At 53.6% G+C, this 11,756-nt stretch overlaps 3 protein-coding genes across 7 annotated transcripts; 2 read left to right on the plus strand and 1 right to left on the minus strand.

Annotated features, from left to right (window-relative positions):
* Positions 1 to 48: 48 nt before the first annotated feature.
* Positions 49 to 2,985, minus strand: U2AF1L4 (U2 small nuclear RNA auxiliary factor 1 like 4). Its single transcript, XM_078359604.1, is given in 8 exon segments — positions 49 to 276; positions 1,178 to 1,312; positions 1,419 to 1,500; positions 1,503 to 1,548; positions 1,726 to 1,824; positions 2,486 to 2,573; positions 2,699 to 2,757; positions 2,821 to 2,985. Coding segments are annotated over 8 exon segments (759 nt in total). The 3' UTR covers positions 49 to 191.
* On the plus strand, positions 2,896 to 4,351 carry PSENEN (presenilin enhancer, gamma-secretase subunit). 3 transcript variants are annotated; one of them, XM_003735548.6, is made up of 4 exons: positions 2,896 to 3,050; positions 3,189 to 3,341; positions 3,766 to 3,870; positions 4,058 to 4,351. In XM_003735548.6, the coding sequence occupies exons 2-4, from the start codon at positions 3,281 to 3,283 to the stop codon at positions 4,195 to 4,197; spliced, it is 306 nt and encodes a 101-aa protein (XP_003735596.1). In that variant the 5' UTR covers positions 2,896 to 3,050; positions 3,189 to 3,280; the 3' UTR covers positions 4,198 to 4,351. The 3 variants fall into 3 exon arrangements, with proteins under 3 accessions (XP_003735596.1, XP_002762069.1, XP_003735597.1); XM_002762023.7 differs by having other exon boundaries at positions 3,224 to 3,341; XM_003735549.6 differs by having other exon boundaries at positions 3,251 to 3,341.
* Positions 4,352 to 6,437: 2,086 nt separating this feature from the next.
* On the plus strand, positions 6,438 to 11,710 carry LIN37 (lin-37 DREAM MuvB core complex component). 3 transcript variants are annotated; one of them, XM_078359085.1, is made up of 10 exons: positions 6,438 to 6,642; positions 6,750 to 6,867; positions 9,390 to 9,465; positions 9,646 to 9,696; positions 10,016 to 10,045; positions 10,127 to 10,212; positions 10,298 to 10,464; positions 11,212 to 11,352; positions 11,439 to 11,512; positions 11,586 to 11,710. In XM_078359085.1, exons 3-10 carry the CDS (start codon positions 9,398 to 9,400, stop codon positions 11,665 to 11,667), a joined length of 699 nt encoding a protein of 232 aa, XP_078215211.1. In that variant the 5' UTR covers positions 6,438 to 6,642; positions 6,750 to 6,867; positions 9,390 to 9,397; the 3' UTR covers positions 11,668 to 11,710. The 3 variants fall into 3 exon arrangements, with proteins under 3 accessions (XP_078215211.1, XP_035142310.1, XP_035142308.1); XM_035286419.3 differs by lacking the exon at positions 10,127 to 10,212; XM_035286417.3 differs by lacking the exon at positions 6,750 to 6,867.
* The last annotated feature ends 46 nt before the right edge of the window (positions 11,711 to 11,756 follow it).

Genomic DNA, 11,756 nt, shown 5'->3' on the forward strand with positions numbered 1-11,756 from the left:
ACAAAGCAAAATTTGCTATATGGTACTTTATTGAGAGGGGTGGTAGAAGAAGGTCTCCATGTTGAGCAGATTACATTATGGAGCCCGGGAGCCAGGGATAGACAGGGCAGGAAAGTGAAGGGGGCTTTGAGGAGAGGTCCTGCCAGGAACATCTGTTCCTGTGGGTGGCGAAGGGTAAGGCAGCCAGGTCCTCAGAAGCGGCCATGCCGGTGATCTGGGGAATGCCGGCGGTTTCTCTCTCGGGGACGGTGGCCAGTATGGGACCTCAGCGGTGACCTGAGAATAGGAGTGTTGAGAGTTGGGTTAGAACCCTGAGGAGTGGTGCAGAGAACCGCAGGCCTGCCTCTGCTCTGGGATGAGGCAGGAGGATGCTGAAATAACTAGAGTTCTAAGACATGGCCCAGAACAGGTACTCAGTGGCCAATATCAGGGGTGGCAATCCAGGCTGGTCTTGGATTAGGGGTTCAGGCTGGTTTGGGGATTGGGATTTAGGTACTGGCCTCCAGATGGGGCTCAAAACTACACTTACGGTATAACAGTCTTGGGAATGACCAGGTGCAGTGGCTTATGCCTATAATCCACATACTTTGGGAGGCCGAGATGGGTGGATCACCTGAGGTCAGGAGCTCACAACCAGCCTGATCACCCTGCTAAAACCCCGCCTCAACTGAAAATACAAAAAATAGCCGGGTGTGGTGGCTGGTGCCTGTAATCCCAGCTAAGGAGAATTAGTTGAAACTGGGAGTCAGAGGTTGCAGTGAGCTGAGATGGCACCATTGTACTCCATCCTGGGGAAGAAGAGCAAAACTCCATATAAAAAAAAAAAGTGTTGGCTGAGCGTGGTGGCTCCCACCTGTAATCCCAGCACTTTGGGAGCTGAGGCAGGTGGATCGCAAGGTCAGGAGTTCAAGACCAGCCTGGTCAAGATAGTGAAACCCATCTCCACCAAAAATACAAAAATTATCCGGGCATGGTGGCGGGTGCCTGTAATCTCAGCTACTCGGGAGGCTGAGGCAGAGAACTGCTTGAAACCAGGAGATGGAGGCTGCAGTGAGCTAAGACCGTGCCACCGCACTCCAGCCTGGGGAAGAAGAGCAAAACTCCATCTCAAAAAGAAAGAGTCTTGGGGACGTTGTTACTGGGGCTTAGGGTCAGGCTCATCTGAGGACATAGGAACCTTTTGGCATGAGGAGACTTAGCAGGCTCGGCCTGAAGTACCTGCACGTGGGTCCCCGCCATAGAGCGGGGCCTGAGGTTTTGGGAAATGGGCCGAAGATGCATGAAGTTGCAGAAGCCACCTCGGGTACATTCCCTGCAGAGACGACAGAAAGATGGAGGAGGCCATTGTCATGACAGCCCCTACCACACATTCAAAGTCTGGGATTCCAAGTGCCCATCCCACCCTTGAACTAGCATACCCCATCTCATACTGGCGACAGCATGACTCCCGGAAGTCGGTGACGGGAGACAGCTCGGCGTGCACAGCTTGCCCATTGAACGGTTATTGAGTTCAGCCACAGCCCGCTCTGCATCTTCCTCCCGCCGGAACTGCAGGAAAACGTCAGTCAGGGTCCAAGGAGAACTCAGAGATCTTCAGGGGACTCATTAGCAGCTCTGGGGCTGGACTGGATTTAGTGATGAACTTCAAGCTGAGAGGCTTCAGTGGCGACCATCAGGCATTGAAATCCCTCCACCTCTGGGCCCTAAGCCGGGGACAGCAAGCACCTTGACATAGACGTTGCCCACGAGGTGGTCCCCGAGGTTGTCTCACACATTCATCTCTTCGATCTCCCCATACTTCTCCTGCAGTTCCGTGAACACCTCCTGTGGAAGACGGGGAGGAACTCGGCTGAGCTCTCACAAGAAACCCAACCTACCCCTGCAAACCCTCACCTCGAAGCTATCATAGTGCTCCTGCACCTCCACGTCGCTCACATGACCTGGGTGAGGGGCAGGTGGAATCAGGGCCTAGCTTGCTGGGGGCTGTCCACCTTGCCCCCAGGCCTGGTCCCTTACAGTGTGATCCGTCTGCAACTTGGGCTGTGTTCTGTGGATTCCGATACAGGTTGAGCAGCACTACGGTCTGCACAGAATTTAAAAAGGGCGGGGCCTGAGATCAGAGGCCAGGGCTGCATGCAAACAGTGAGGCATGAAAGTTGGGGATGGAACCTTGCACCCCAGAAGGAGCCTAAGCATCATGAGTGCATCGGCGATCCTTTACCATAGGAAAACAGAAACAGGATGGAGGGGACTGGCAAGGACTAGCAGCCAAGGTGTGTAGACTGTACGTAAGGGGGCGCGGCCAAGTTCCCGGGAGACAAGTATTAACACTGGGGGGAGGAGACTGCAAAAAGGGCCAATCAGAAGAAAGCCGGGCGGTGGGGCGGGCCTCAGGAACCCGGAATAGGCGGGACCTGGTGACGACTGCCCTAGAAGGGGAAGGGCCGGGAGGCGTTAACTACCGGGGCTCAGCGCCGGGTCTCACCTGGGTGAAAGTCGGCTTGTTGTGAAGCCGGGAGTACTGGTCCCCGTGCCGGCAGGCCCCGATCTTAAAGTAAAAAGAGCAGTTAACCCTGGAAGAGGTGCAAAGACAGAGGTGAACCGAGGCCGGGGAGGTCGGACACCCCAGAAACACCGTCCCCCCATCCAGGACGCGGCCCCGACCCCCCGAGAGTCCACTCCCAGCGCCCGTTCTCACTTGTCCTTCTCAGTCCCGAATATCGAAGCTAAATATTCAGCCGTTTTACCCGAGCCCCTCTAGTCTGGCTGCTCCTACGTCACTTCCTTTCCTTATGAGCGCTGGGAAGTGTAGTTCGTTGCCCCCTCCAGGCGCTTTCCTCGCGCTCGGAAACGCCCTAGGGCGCTTGCGCGTGGGAGGTGCGCGCCCTCCCGGCTGACTCCCCGGCAGGAGTTCTCCCAACAGCGCTTGCGTGCAGTACAGCCTCGCCCAAAGAAGACTACAATCTCTAGGGAAAACCGGGGCATCTCGTGCAAACGTCCATAACTGAAAGTGGCTAAGGCATCCCAGCCGGAGGAAGTGAGCTTCTCTGGTGAGTTGGGGGTGGTTTAGCCCACCCTAGTAAATAAAAAGAAAGAGCTCTTTAACCCAGCCAGCTTGTTAGTGGGGGCGGGGATGCCCTGCATGCAGCAAACCCACCTTTACATTTATCTCTGATTTGTCGTAATAGGGTGGTTGTTCGTGATCCTTGCATCTGTTACTTAGGGTTAAGGCTTGGGTCTTGCCCCGCAGACCCTTGGGACGACCGGCCCCAGCGCAACTATGAACCTGGAGCGAGTGTCCAATGAGGAGAAGTTGAACCTGTGCCGGAAGTACTACTTGGGTAAGGGCAGATCGCTAGGGTCCCAAGAGAAGAGAGGTGACTGGACTAGAGCACCCGGGGGGAAAAGGCCCTTGGGGCCTGGATTCAGGAATCTAAGATATGAAGCACCTGCGAACGCCTACTCCTGGGTTTGAGCGGTGAGGGCCTGGGGTCCTGAGGAACGAGGAAGCTTGGGCCTTAATTTCTGGATCCCAAGAGAGGAGGGGAATTGAGGGCCTGGACTCTTGGATCGTGCAAAAGAGGTGATTGAGGAATCAGATTCCTGGATCCCAAGGAGGGGCCGATTCCTGAATCCCTGACAACAGAAATCTCCATTGAACTTGGGTGTGAGAGAGTTTCTTCCAAATAGATCTTCTAAGTGGGAATTACAGAAGATCCTCATTGCCTTGTGACGTATTGGGTTTTTTTTTTTCTTTCTCCCTAGGTGGATTTGCTTTCCTGCCTTTTCTCTGGTTGGTCAACATCTTCTGGTTTTTCCGAGAGGCCTTCCTTGTCCCGGCCTACACAGAACAGAGCCAAATCAAAGGCTGTGAGTCTAGAACACGGAGGAGGGAGACCAGTGGCTGGGGAGAGGGGGAAGTGGGCAATCTTGATGGGAGGCCCACCTTGGCCTCCCAAAGAATTCTGGGGCTCTGGGTGAGAAGGGAAGGCTGATCTAGGGAATTTTGGAGAGCAGCTGGGAGGCGAACCCTTCCCACTTCTGTTTTCCATGACAGATGTCTGGCGCTCAGCTGTGGGCTTCCTCTTCTGGGTGATAGTGCTCACCTCCTGGATCACCATCTTCCAGATCTACCGGCCTCGCTGGGGTGCCCTTGGGGACTACCTCTCCTTCACCATACCCCTAGGCACACCCTGACAACTTCTGTACAGGCTGGGGCCCTGCTCATTCTCCACGACAGGCTCATTAGAGCAGAGGAGCCTGTCCTGGGAGCCTCTTCTCAAACCCCTAAGACTTGTTTTCATCTCCTGTGTTCTCTGCTGACAGCCCCCAATAAAGGACCCTAACTTTCCATACTGACTTCCTGGGATCTTTTAGAGGTTGAGGCATAAATTGCCTGTTAATATTTAAAAACATCTGTTGAGTGCTTTCTTTGTGCCAGGCTTAGTATTTAGACATGATGTACATTTTTTTCCAATGAATACTGTTCATAATCTTCTGAACTAGGAACTTTCCTGCTCAGGAAACTATTAGATGAGGAAGTAAAGAGTGCTTCCATTTCTTTTCTTTTTTTTGGAGATGGAGTTAGGTGCCTGTTACCCAGGCTGGAGTGCAATGGCTCAATCTTGGCTCACTGCAACCTCCACCTCCCAGGTTCAAGCAATTCTCCTACCTCAGCCGGGCGAGTAGTTGGGATTACAGGTACACGCCACCACATCCAGCTAATTTTTTGTATTTTTAGTAGAGATGGGGTTTCACTATGTTAGTCAGGCTGGTCTCAAACTCCTGACCCGGTGATCCACCCACCTCGACCTCCTAAAGTGCTGGGATTACAGGTGTGAGCCCCCACGCCCAGTTTAGTGTTTCCATTTCTAGGGGCTGTTATCCTGTACTGGTAGTCGTGAATTCAAAAGCATAACTTTCCTACTCTGGGCTTCAGTATTCTTATCAAAAGTGTAGATCAGGAATCTACCTCCTAGGATTTATCTGGGCCAAGACGTGTGATAAATAGAAGTTTCCCATTTTCTGAAGGAAGTGTTGTCTGTAAAAATAAAAGTAGTCAAGAGCTTTCACATGGAATCCTTCCTTGGCCATCCATCTTTTTTTGTTGTTGGTTTGTTTTTTTGAGGCGGAATCTCACTGTGTTGACCAGGCTGGAGTGCAGTGGTGAGATCTCACCTCACTGCAGCCTCCACCTCCCGGATTCAAGTAATCCTCCTGCCTCAGCCTCCCGAGTAACTGGGATTACAGGCATGCGCCACCATGCCCCGCTACTTGGCCATCCATCTAATTCAAAATTCAATCACCACCTTGATATTGTTACATCCCTTTCAGGCTATGCTGTTTTGTGTGTATGGGGGGTGGGGTCGCTAGGGTTTTTTTTTTTTTTTTTTTTTTTATGAGATGGGGTTTCACCATGTTGGCCAGGCTGGTCTCAAACTCCTGACCTCAAGGTGATCCACCCACCTTGGCCTCCCAAAGTGCTGGGATTACAGGCTTGAGCCACCACACCCAGCCTGTTTGTTTTTGTTTTTCTAGATGGAGACTTGCTCTGTCGCCTAGGCTGGAGTGCAGAGGCGCGATCTAGGCTCAAGGCAACCTTCATCTCCCCGGTTCAAGCAATTCTTTTGCCTCAACCTCCCGGGTAGCTGGGATTACAGGAGCGTGCCACCACACCCGGCTAATTTTTGCATTTTTAGTAGAGACGGGTTTCACCATGTTGGCCAGGCTGGTCTCGAACTCCTGGTTGCAGGTGATCTGCCAGCCTCGGCCTCCCAAAGTGATTTACAGGCGTGAGCCACCGTGCCCTGCCCAACCTATATTCTTTCTCCTATTACATTTCACTTAAAATATTTTACTTGTTTACCGTTTCTCTTCCATACTTTAAAAGATAAGCTCCAGTACGGCAGGGATTTTTGTCTGTTCTGTTCCTCGAGGTGTCTCCAATGCATAGAAGAGTGCCCGGAACACAAATATTTGCAAAATGAATGAAGTTGTACCTGCAAGGAGACTAGCAGTTACCTGGCACCTAGGGAGTGCTCAGTGAGAGGGAACCCAACGTTATTTTACATTAGTCTTCCTCTTAGGAATGGAGAGACGCCAACGGTTGGTTAAATCCTTGGTTAAATCCGGTATGGAACTAAATCGGTGTAGCCGAAATCTTCTAACACTACAAATCCCAGAAAGCCTCGCGATGCCTTAATCCTTTCTTTCCCACCGTGCCCCGCGCGGCGCAGGCGCTGTTACTCGGGGTGAATCTCGGGAGCTGAAACTACACCTCCCAGGAAGCTGGGCGGTCGATGGTTTGTTTCCGGCAGCAAAGCCCCAGGAAGGTGGGATCTAAAGCTGGTGGCCTACGGAGGAAGCTCTTAATTGGTCAGGATATGAGACTGACGGCTGCATTAACTAATAGAAAAGAGATACTGCCGAAGGGGCCCGTCCACAGAAGGGAGCAGGCCACGATACAAGCAGTACACGACCGAAGGCGGAGGACCCGTCGCCCATGAAGCTAATCTTTGAACTGTCTCCGCCCGCCTCCCGCCTTGATTTGTGATCCTAGGCCCTTTGGGGCTCGTCTGACCCAGCTAGCCAGATCCCGGACCCAAACCATGTTCCCCGTGAAGGTGAAAGTGGAGAAATCAGGTGAGGACCCCAATTTCGGGGGCCTGTCGGGAGCATCGGGTTGACAGTGTGGGAGTCCCGTAGAAGGGAGTATTGAGGAAATGGGACTACGCGACTTCTCCCTGCAGCCACCTGACAATCGCTGTATCAGGCAGCGAGCGTTGCCTACCACCCTCATCCCCGCTGGGTCTGTGCTTGAAGTCGCCTTGAGATTGAATGATGGTGGCTCAGGCAGTGCGGTGCGTGGTAAGACCTGGGGAATCCTGAGCCGGTAACTCTGAGAAGGGCCCTTTCTTTCCTCTTTTTTATTTAACATTTTAAAATATTTAAGTAGAGATGAAGGATCGCCATGTTTCCCAGGCTGGTCTCTAACACTGGCCTCAAGCGATCCTCCCGTCTCAGCCTCCCAAAGTGTTGGGATTACAGGCGTGAGCCTCCGCGCTCGGCCGAAAAATCCGCTTTTCTTGGCTCCCCCTCGGTTTCCCCATTTCCAGCAGTGGTCAGAGTCACACATTTTGCTGTGCGTCTGAAGTATAGGCACTGTTCATCCTCACAGTCACTATATTCCAGTAATCCTAGGAAGTAGGAATTGTGGTCGATGTGGAAACTGAAGCTCAGAAAGAGGTCATTTTGGGTTGGGCCAGAGCTGACGGGATCCCAGGCCTGGCATGGTGAGAGCAGTGGGAGGGGTACAGAATTTAGACACAAAGGTAATAATAGTACAATGATGTAGGATGTCAGATAGCAAAAGTGTTATCAAAACAAAGTGGGAGGCCGGGTGCTATGGCTTGTGCCTGTAATCCCATCACTTTGGGAGCCCAAGGCCTGGAGATCACTTGAGGTTAGGAGTTTGAGACCAGCCTGGCCAACATAGCAAAATGCTGTCTCTATTAAAAAAAAAAAAGAAAAAGGATTTCAACATGAATTTTTTAAAAAAAAGAGCAAAAAAAAAAAAAAAATGCCAGGTGTGGTGGCATGAGCCTGTAGTCTCAGCTACTCAGGAGGCTGAGGCAGGAGGATCGCTGGAGCCAGGGAGGCGCAGGTTGTAGTGGACTGAGATCACACCATTGCACTCCCCCAGTGAACTGAGATCACGCCATGGCACTCCAGCCTGGGTAACAGAGTGAGACCCTGTCTCAAAAAAAAAAGAAAGAAAAGTGAAGGGAGTCTGACTACAAATGATGGTGAGGGAAGGTATACACCTGTGAGTACCAGTCTGAGAAGTGCAGACTCCACCCGTGGGTGCTATGGAGTTATGGAAGTTTCCAAGCAGGGGAGGATCAGGGTCAGGTTTGTTATTTTTCAGGAAGATTCCCCTGGCCACCTGTGAAGGGTGGATCAGAAGGGAAACTGAGGCAGGGAGCCCAGGGGGAGCAAAGGACAGGACCAGGATGTGTAGAATAGGGAGGAGGTGGGTGGGAGAGACACTGGGGAGGCCGAGTGGACAGGCCATGAGGTTGCTGGGCTGAGGTAGGGGAGGGAGAGGGGTATCCATGGTGAGGTACAGGGAGGGACTTGGGGACAGTGAGGCCACCCTTGAGACAGAGGCTTCAGGCCCAGGTCGGGGGTTCAGGAGAGAAGCTGGGCCTGGGGAGAGTTGTAGGGGTGATCTCTACCCTCTGCATCCACCCAAGGCTTTGCTACAATCTCAGTTGCCCCCTTCCCCACCCTCATGCTGTTTCTCCTCTGAGTTATGTCTGAATGCCCTGTGTCTGAATCCCTGGGCATCTCAAGAAGTCCCAGGACTGGCCAGGCAATTTCCCAGGTGTCCCCTCCAGGTTCTGAGCACTAGAGCCAGAGCTCCCACCAGTAAGAAGGGCAGAGCAAATACCCCTCAAAGGTAGAAGATTGTAACATCATCACTTCCTCAAGTTCTGTGATGACAGGAGGTAGCCACAGGCTGACAGGGCAGGAAGGTGGGCCTAGATCTCATTTCCTGAGTGGGGAAAGAAAAGCCCAAACAGGATGTTTTAGGTGAAATCTCCCAATTTTTAAATGTCAGCTCATTCAGATTTAATTCAGATTTAAAATTATACCACTGTTTGGCCAGGCATGGTGGCTCACACCTGTAATCCCAGCACTTTGGGAGGCAGAGACAGGCGGATCACAAGGTCAGGAGTTGGAGACCAGCCTGATCAACATCGTGAGATTCCATCTCTTTGCAATTGTTTTTGTTATAAATTTATATTACATTAAAACAAAAAAAATTTTTTTTTAGACCGAGTTTTGCTCTTATTGCCTAGGCTGGAGTGCAATGGCGTGATCTTGGCTCACCGCAACCTCCGCCTCCTGGCTTCAACCAATTCTCCTGCCTCAGCCTCCCGAGTAGCTGGAATTACAGGCATATGCCAACACGCCCAGCTAATTTTGTATTTTTAGTAGAGATGAGGTTTTTCCATTTTGGTCAGGCTGGTCTCGAACTGCTGACCTCAAGGTGATTCACCCACCTCATCCTTCCAAAGTGCTGGGATTACAGGCATAAGCCACCATGCCCAGCCCTAAAACAAATTTTTTTAAAACCCAAGGCTCCTAAGCTAAGGTGATTGGCCTTACCTCCTATCACAGAGTGATCATGTGTGACAGCTCTGGAACTAAGAGCTCTTGGCATCACTCCAGCCATCTCTGTCTGCTGCACCCTTTCAGGCTGCCTGGGCCTGGCTCTGAGATTGGCTGGGGCAGAGGACACTCATGCCTTTCCCTGGCCCAGTCAGCTGCCCACCTAGCTGGGGCCTAGGAGCTGACTCCTGCTGGGTCCCCTCTTGCCTCAGAGCTGGAGATGGCCAAAGCCCGGAACCAACTGGACGCCGTCCTGCAGTGTCTGCTGGAGAAGAGTCACATGGACAGGTGGGCCAGCGTGGGGTCAAGGCCCAGGCACCCTGGCAGGTCGGCCCTCTGATCCTGGGTGGATTGGGTGGGACCCCAGAGGCTGACTTGGGGAGGAAGGTATCTAATGGAGAGGCCGCTCAGTGCCTTCCTTCTCTGGGGCCCTGGAACCCTAGGCTGAGAGATCTTTTCTGCCTCTAGGGAGCGTCTGGATGAGGAAGCTGGGAAAACCCCCTCAGACACCCACAATAAGTGAGTTTTTCTGACTGGATGTGGAGCTGAGAGTTTGTAGTTGGTAACTTTTTCCCTTACCCAAGCCCTGACCACTCTGCCCAGTGCTTCCTCCATCTCGGTCCTGACCAGTTCACCTGTATGAAGACCCTGCGTCAGGAGAAGCTTAGGTCCCCTCGTGGTTGCCACCTAGACCCCCATGGGTATGGGTGGAATAAAAGGCCCAAGGGGCAGGTGGGGTTCATGTGCATATCTCAGGTTTGATACCAGCGTCCCCAGGGTGCCCTCTGCAGGGTTTTGCACAGGCATTTGTCTGAGGGTCAACTTTCTTTCCCCACAGGGACTGCTCCATTGCATCCACTGGCAAAAGGTAAGGTGACAGGGTCCCAACCAGCTGACCAGAGGCTCCCAGCCCCTACCCCAGTCCTGACACTCCCCCCTCCCTACGCAGGCCTTCTGCCCGCTTCCCCCACCAGCGGAGGAAGAAGAGGAGGGAAATGGATGACGGGCTGGCTGAGGGAGGGCCACAGCGATCCAGTGAGTCGACTGGCCCGAGAGGGTAGGCAAGGAGCTGAGGGGCTATGCAAGGATGCTCACACACCTCCCATCCCCACCCTCCCAGACACGTATGTGATCAAGCTGTTCGATCGGAGTGTGGACTTGGCCCAGTTCAGTGAGAACACGCCGCTCTACCCGATCTGCCGTGCCTGGATGCGAAACAGCCCTTCTGTGCGCGAGCGTGAATGCTCTCCCAGCTCACCCCTGCCCCCGTTGCCTGAGGATGAGGAGGTGGGATGGGTGGTGGGCCCCAGCCCAGCAGCCTGATGCCAGGGCAATGGGTGGATAGGCACAAAGGATCCTCCCCGTAACCTAGTGGGGTAGATGGACACAGGTCCCTCACATGAATGCTGGATCAGGCCAGGCATACAGATGTGCACCCTTAGCCTGGGGTGTGGATGGAGGTCCCTAGGGAAGACATACGTAGCCACCTGGCCTGGGGGACAGGGAACAGGGTTGCCCTGGGTAGTTAGATATGAATCTCCAAGGTCAGGCGTTCCCAAGAGCCGAGGGTCTAGACGGGTCCTTAGTACCGACCTGTGGCCACCAGGCCTTGGGGAGCAGATGGGCTGGGCAGGAATGGATGGGGGTCTGTAAGCCATCTAGCCCAGGAGGGTAGACAAGGGTCCCGAGGACAGACATATTAGGGCCCTTCACACTGTCAAGAGTGGACAGAACTTCCTAGATGGCACAGATGTGACCCCCTAGGCAGGATTCCCTGAGGCAGGCAGACGTGACTCCCTGGGCTGACAGGTGTAGATGGGATCTCTGGGCTGGATAGGAGAAGACAGGGGTCCCCGGGCAGGCAGACCTGACTCCCTGGTTAGTTGAGGTGTCTGCCCTTCAGACATGCCTCCTGTCTGAGTCACTTAGTGTGCCCCTCATGCTGTTTGTTGCTGGGAAAGGAGGGATGAGTGTGGATTCCCAGCCCTCTGGTCTGACTCTCTTGGGCCTGGCTTGGGGCCCTTGTGTCCCCAGGGTTCAGAGGTCACCAACAGCAAGAATCGTGATGTGTACAAGCTGCCACCACCCACACCACCCGGGCCACCTGGAGATGCCTGTAGATCCCGCATCCCATCTCCGCTGCAGCCCGAGATGCAGGGCACCCCTGATGACGAGGTAAGTGCACCAGGCTGGCTCGAGGTTGTGGGGCACATGTGGTGGGGCTCAGACCTGACCACTCAGCCCTGCCTCTGTCCATGCAGCCCTCCGAGCCTGAGCCCTCACCCTCCACACTCATCTATCGCAACATGCAGCGTTGGAAACGCATCCGCCAGAGGTGAGCGTCCCCCAGCCTGCTTGCGCCTCCTCGGGCCTCTTGCAACTGCTGAGTCTTCCCTCTGCCTCCCCAGGTGGAAGGAGGCCTCTCATCGGAACCAGCTTCGTTACTCAGAAAGCATGAAGATCCTACGGGAGATGTATGAGCGACAGTGACTTTCCCAGCTCCCCCCACCCCAGTAAACATCTCCCAACTCCACACTGGTGTCTGTTCCAGTTCATCCTTCCTGGCCCAGACACAAAGC

This window comes from Callithrix jacchus, chromosome 22 (genome assembly GCF_049354715.1).
Source record: "Callithrix jacchus isolate 240 chromosome 22, calJac240_pri, whole genome shotgun sequence".
Classification (NCBI taxonomy): Eukaryota; Metazoa; Chordata; class Mammalia; order Primates; family Cebidae; genus Callithrix; species Callithrix jacchus.

Bases quoted from the DNA above. Each gene is read 5' to 3' on its own strand.
- LIN37 (XM_035286417.3), top strand. From the start codon at position 6,609: ATGTTCCCCGTGAAGGTGAAAGTGGAGAAATCAG. The intron at 10,465-11,211 runs GTGGGATGGGTG...TTGTGTCCCCAG, and splicing joins CGTTGCCTGAGGATGAGGAG to GGTTCAGAGGTCACCAACAG. The intron at 11,513-11,585 runs GTGAGCGTCCCC...CTGCCTCCCCAG, and splicing joins TGGAAACGCATCCGCCAGAG to GTGGAAGGAGGCCTCTCATC.
- PSENEN (XM_003735548.6), top strand. From the start codon at position 3,281: ATGAACCTGGAGCGAGTGTCCAATGAGGAGAAGTTGAACCTGTGCCGG. The intron at 3,342-3,765 runs GTAAGGGCAGAT...CTTTCTCCCTAG, and splicing joins GTGCCGGAAGTACTACTTGG to GTGGATTTGCTTTCCTGCCT. The intron at 3,871-4,057 runs GTGAGTCTAGAA...TTTCCATGACAG, and splicing joins ACAGAGCCAAATCAAAGGCT to ATGTCTGGCGCTCAGCTGTG.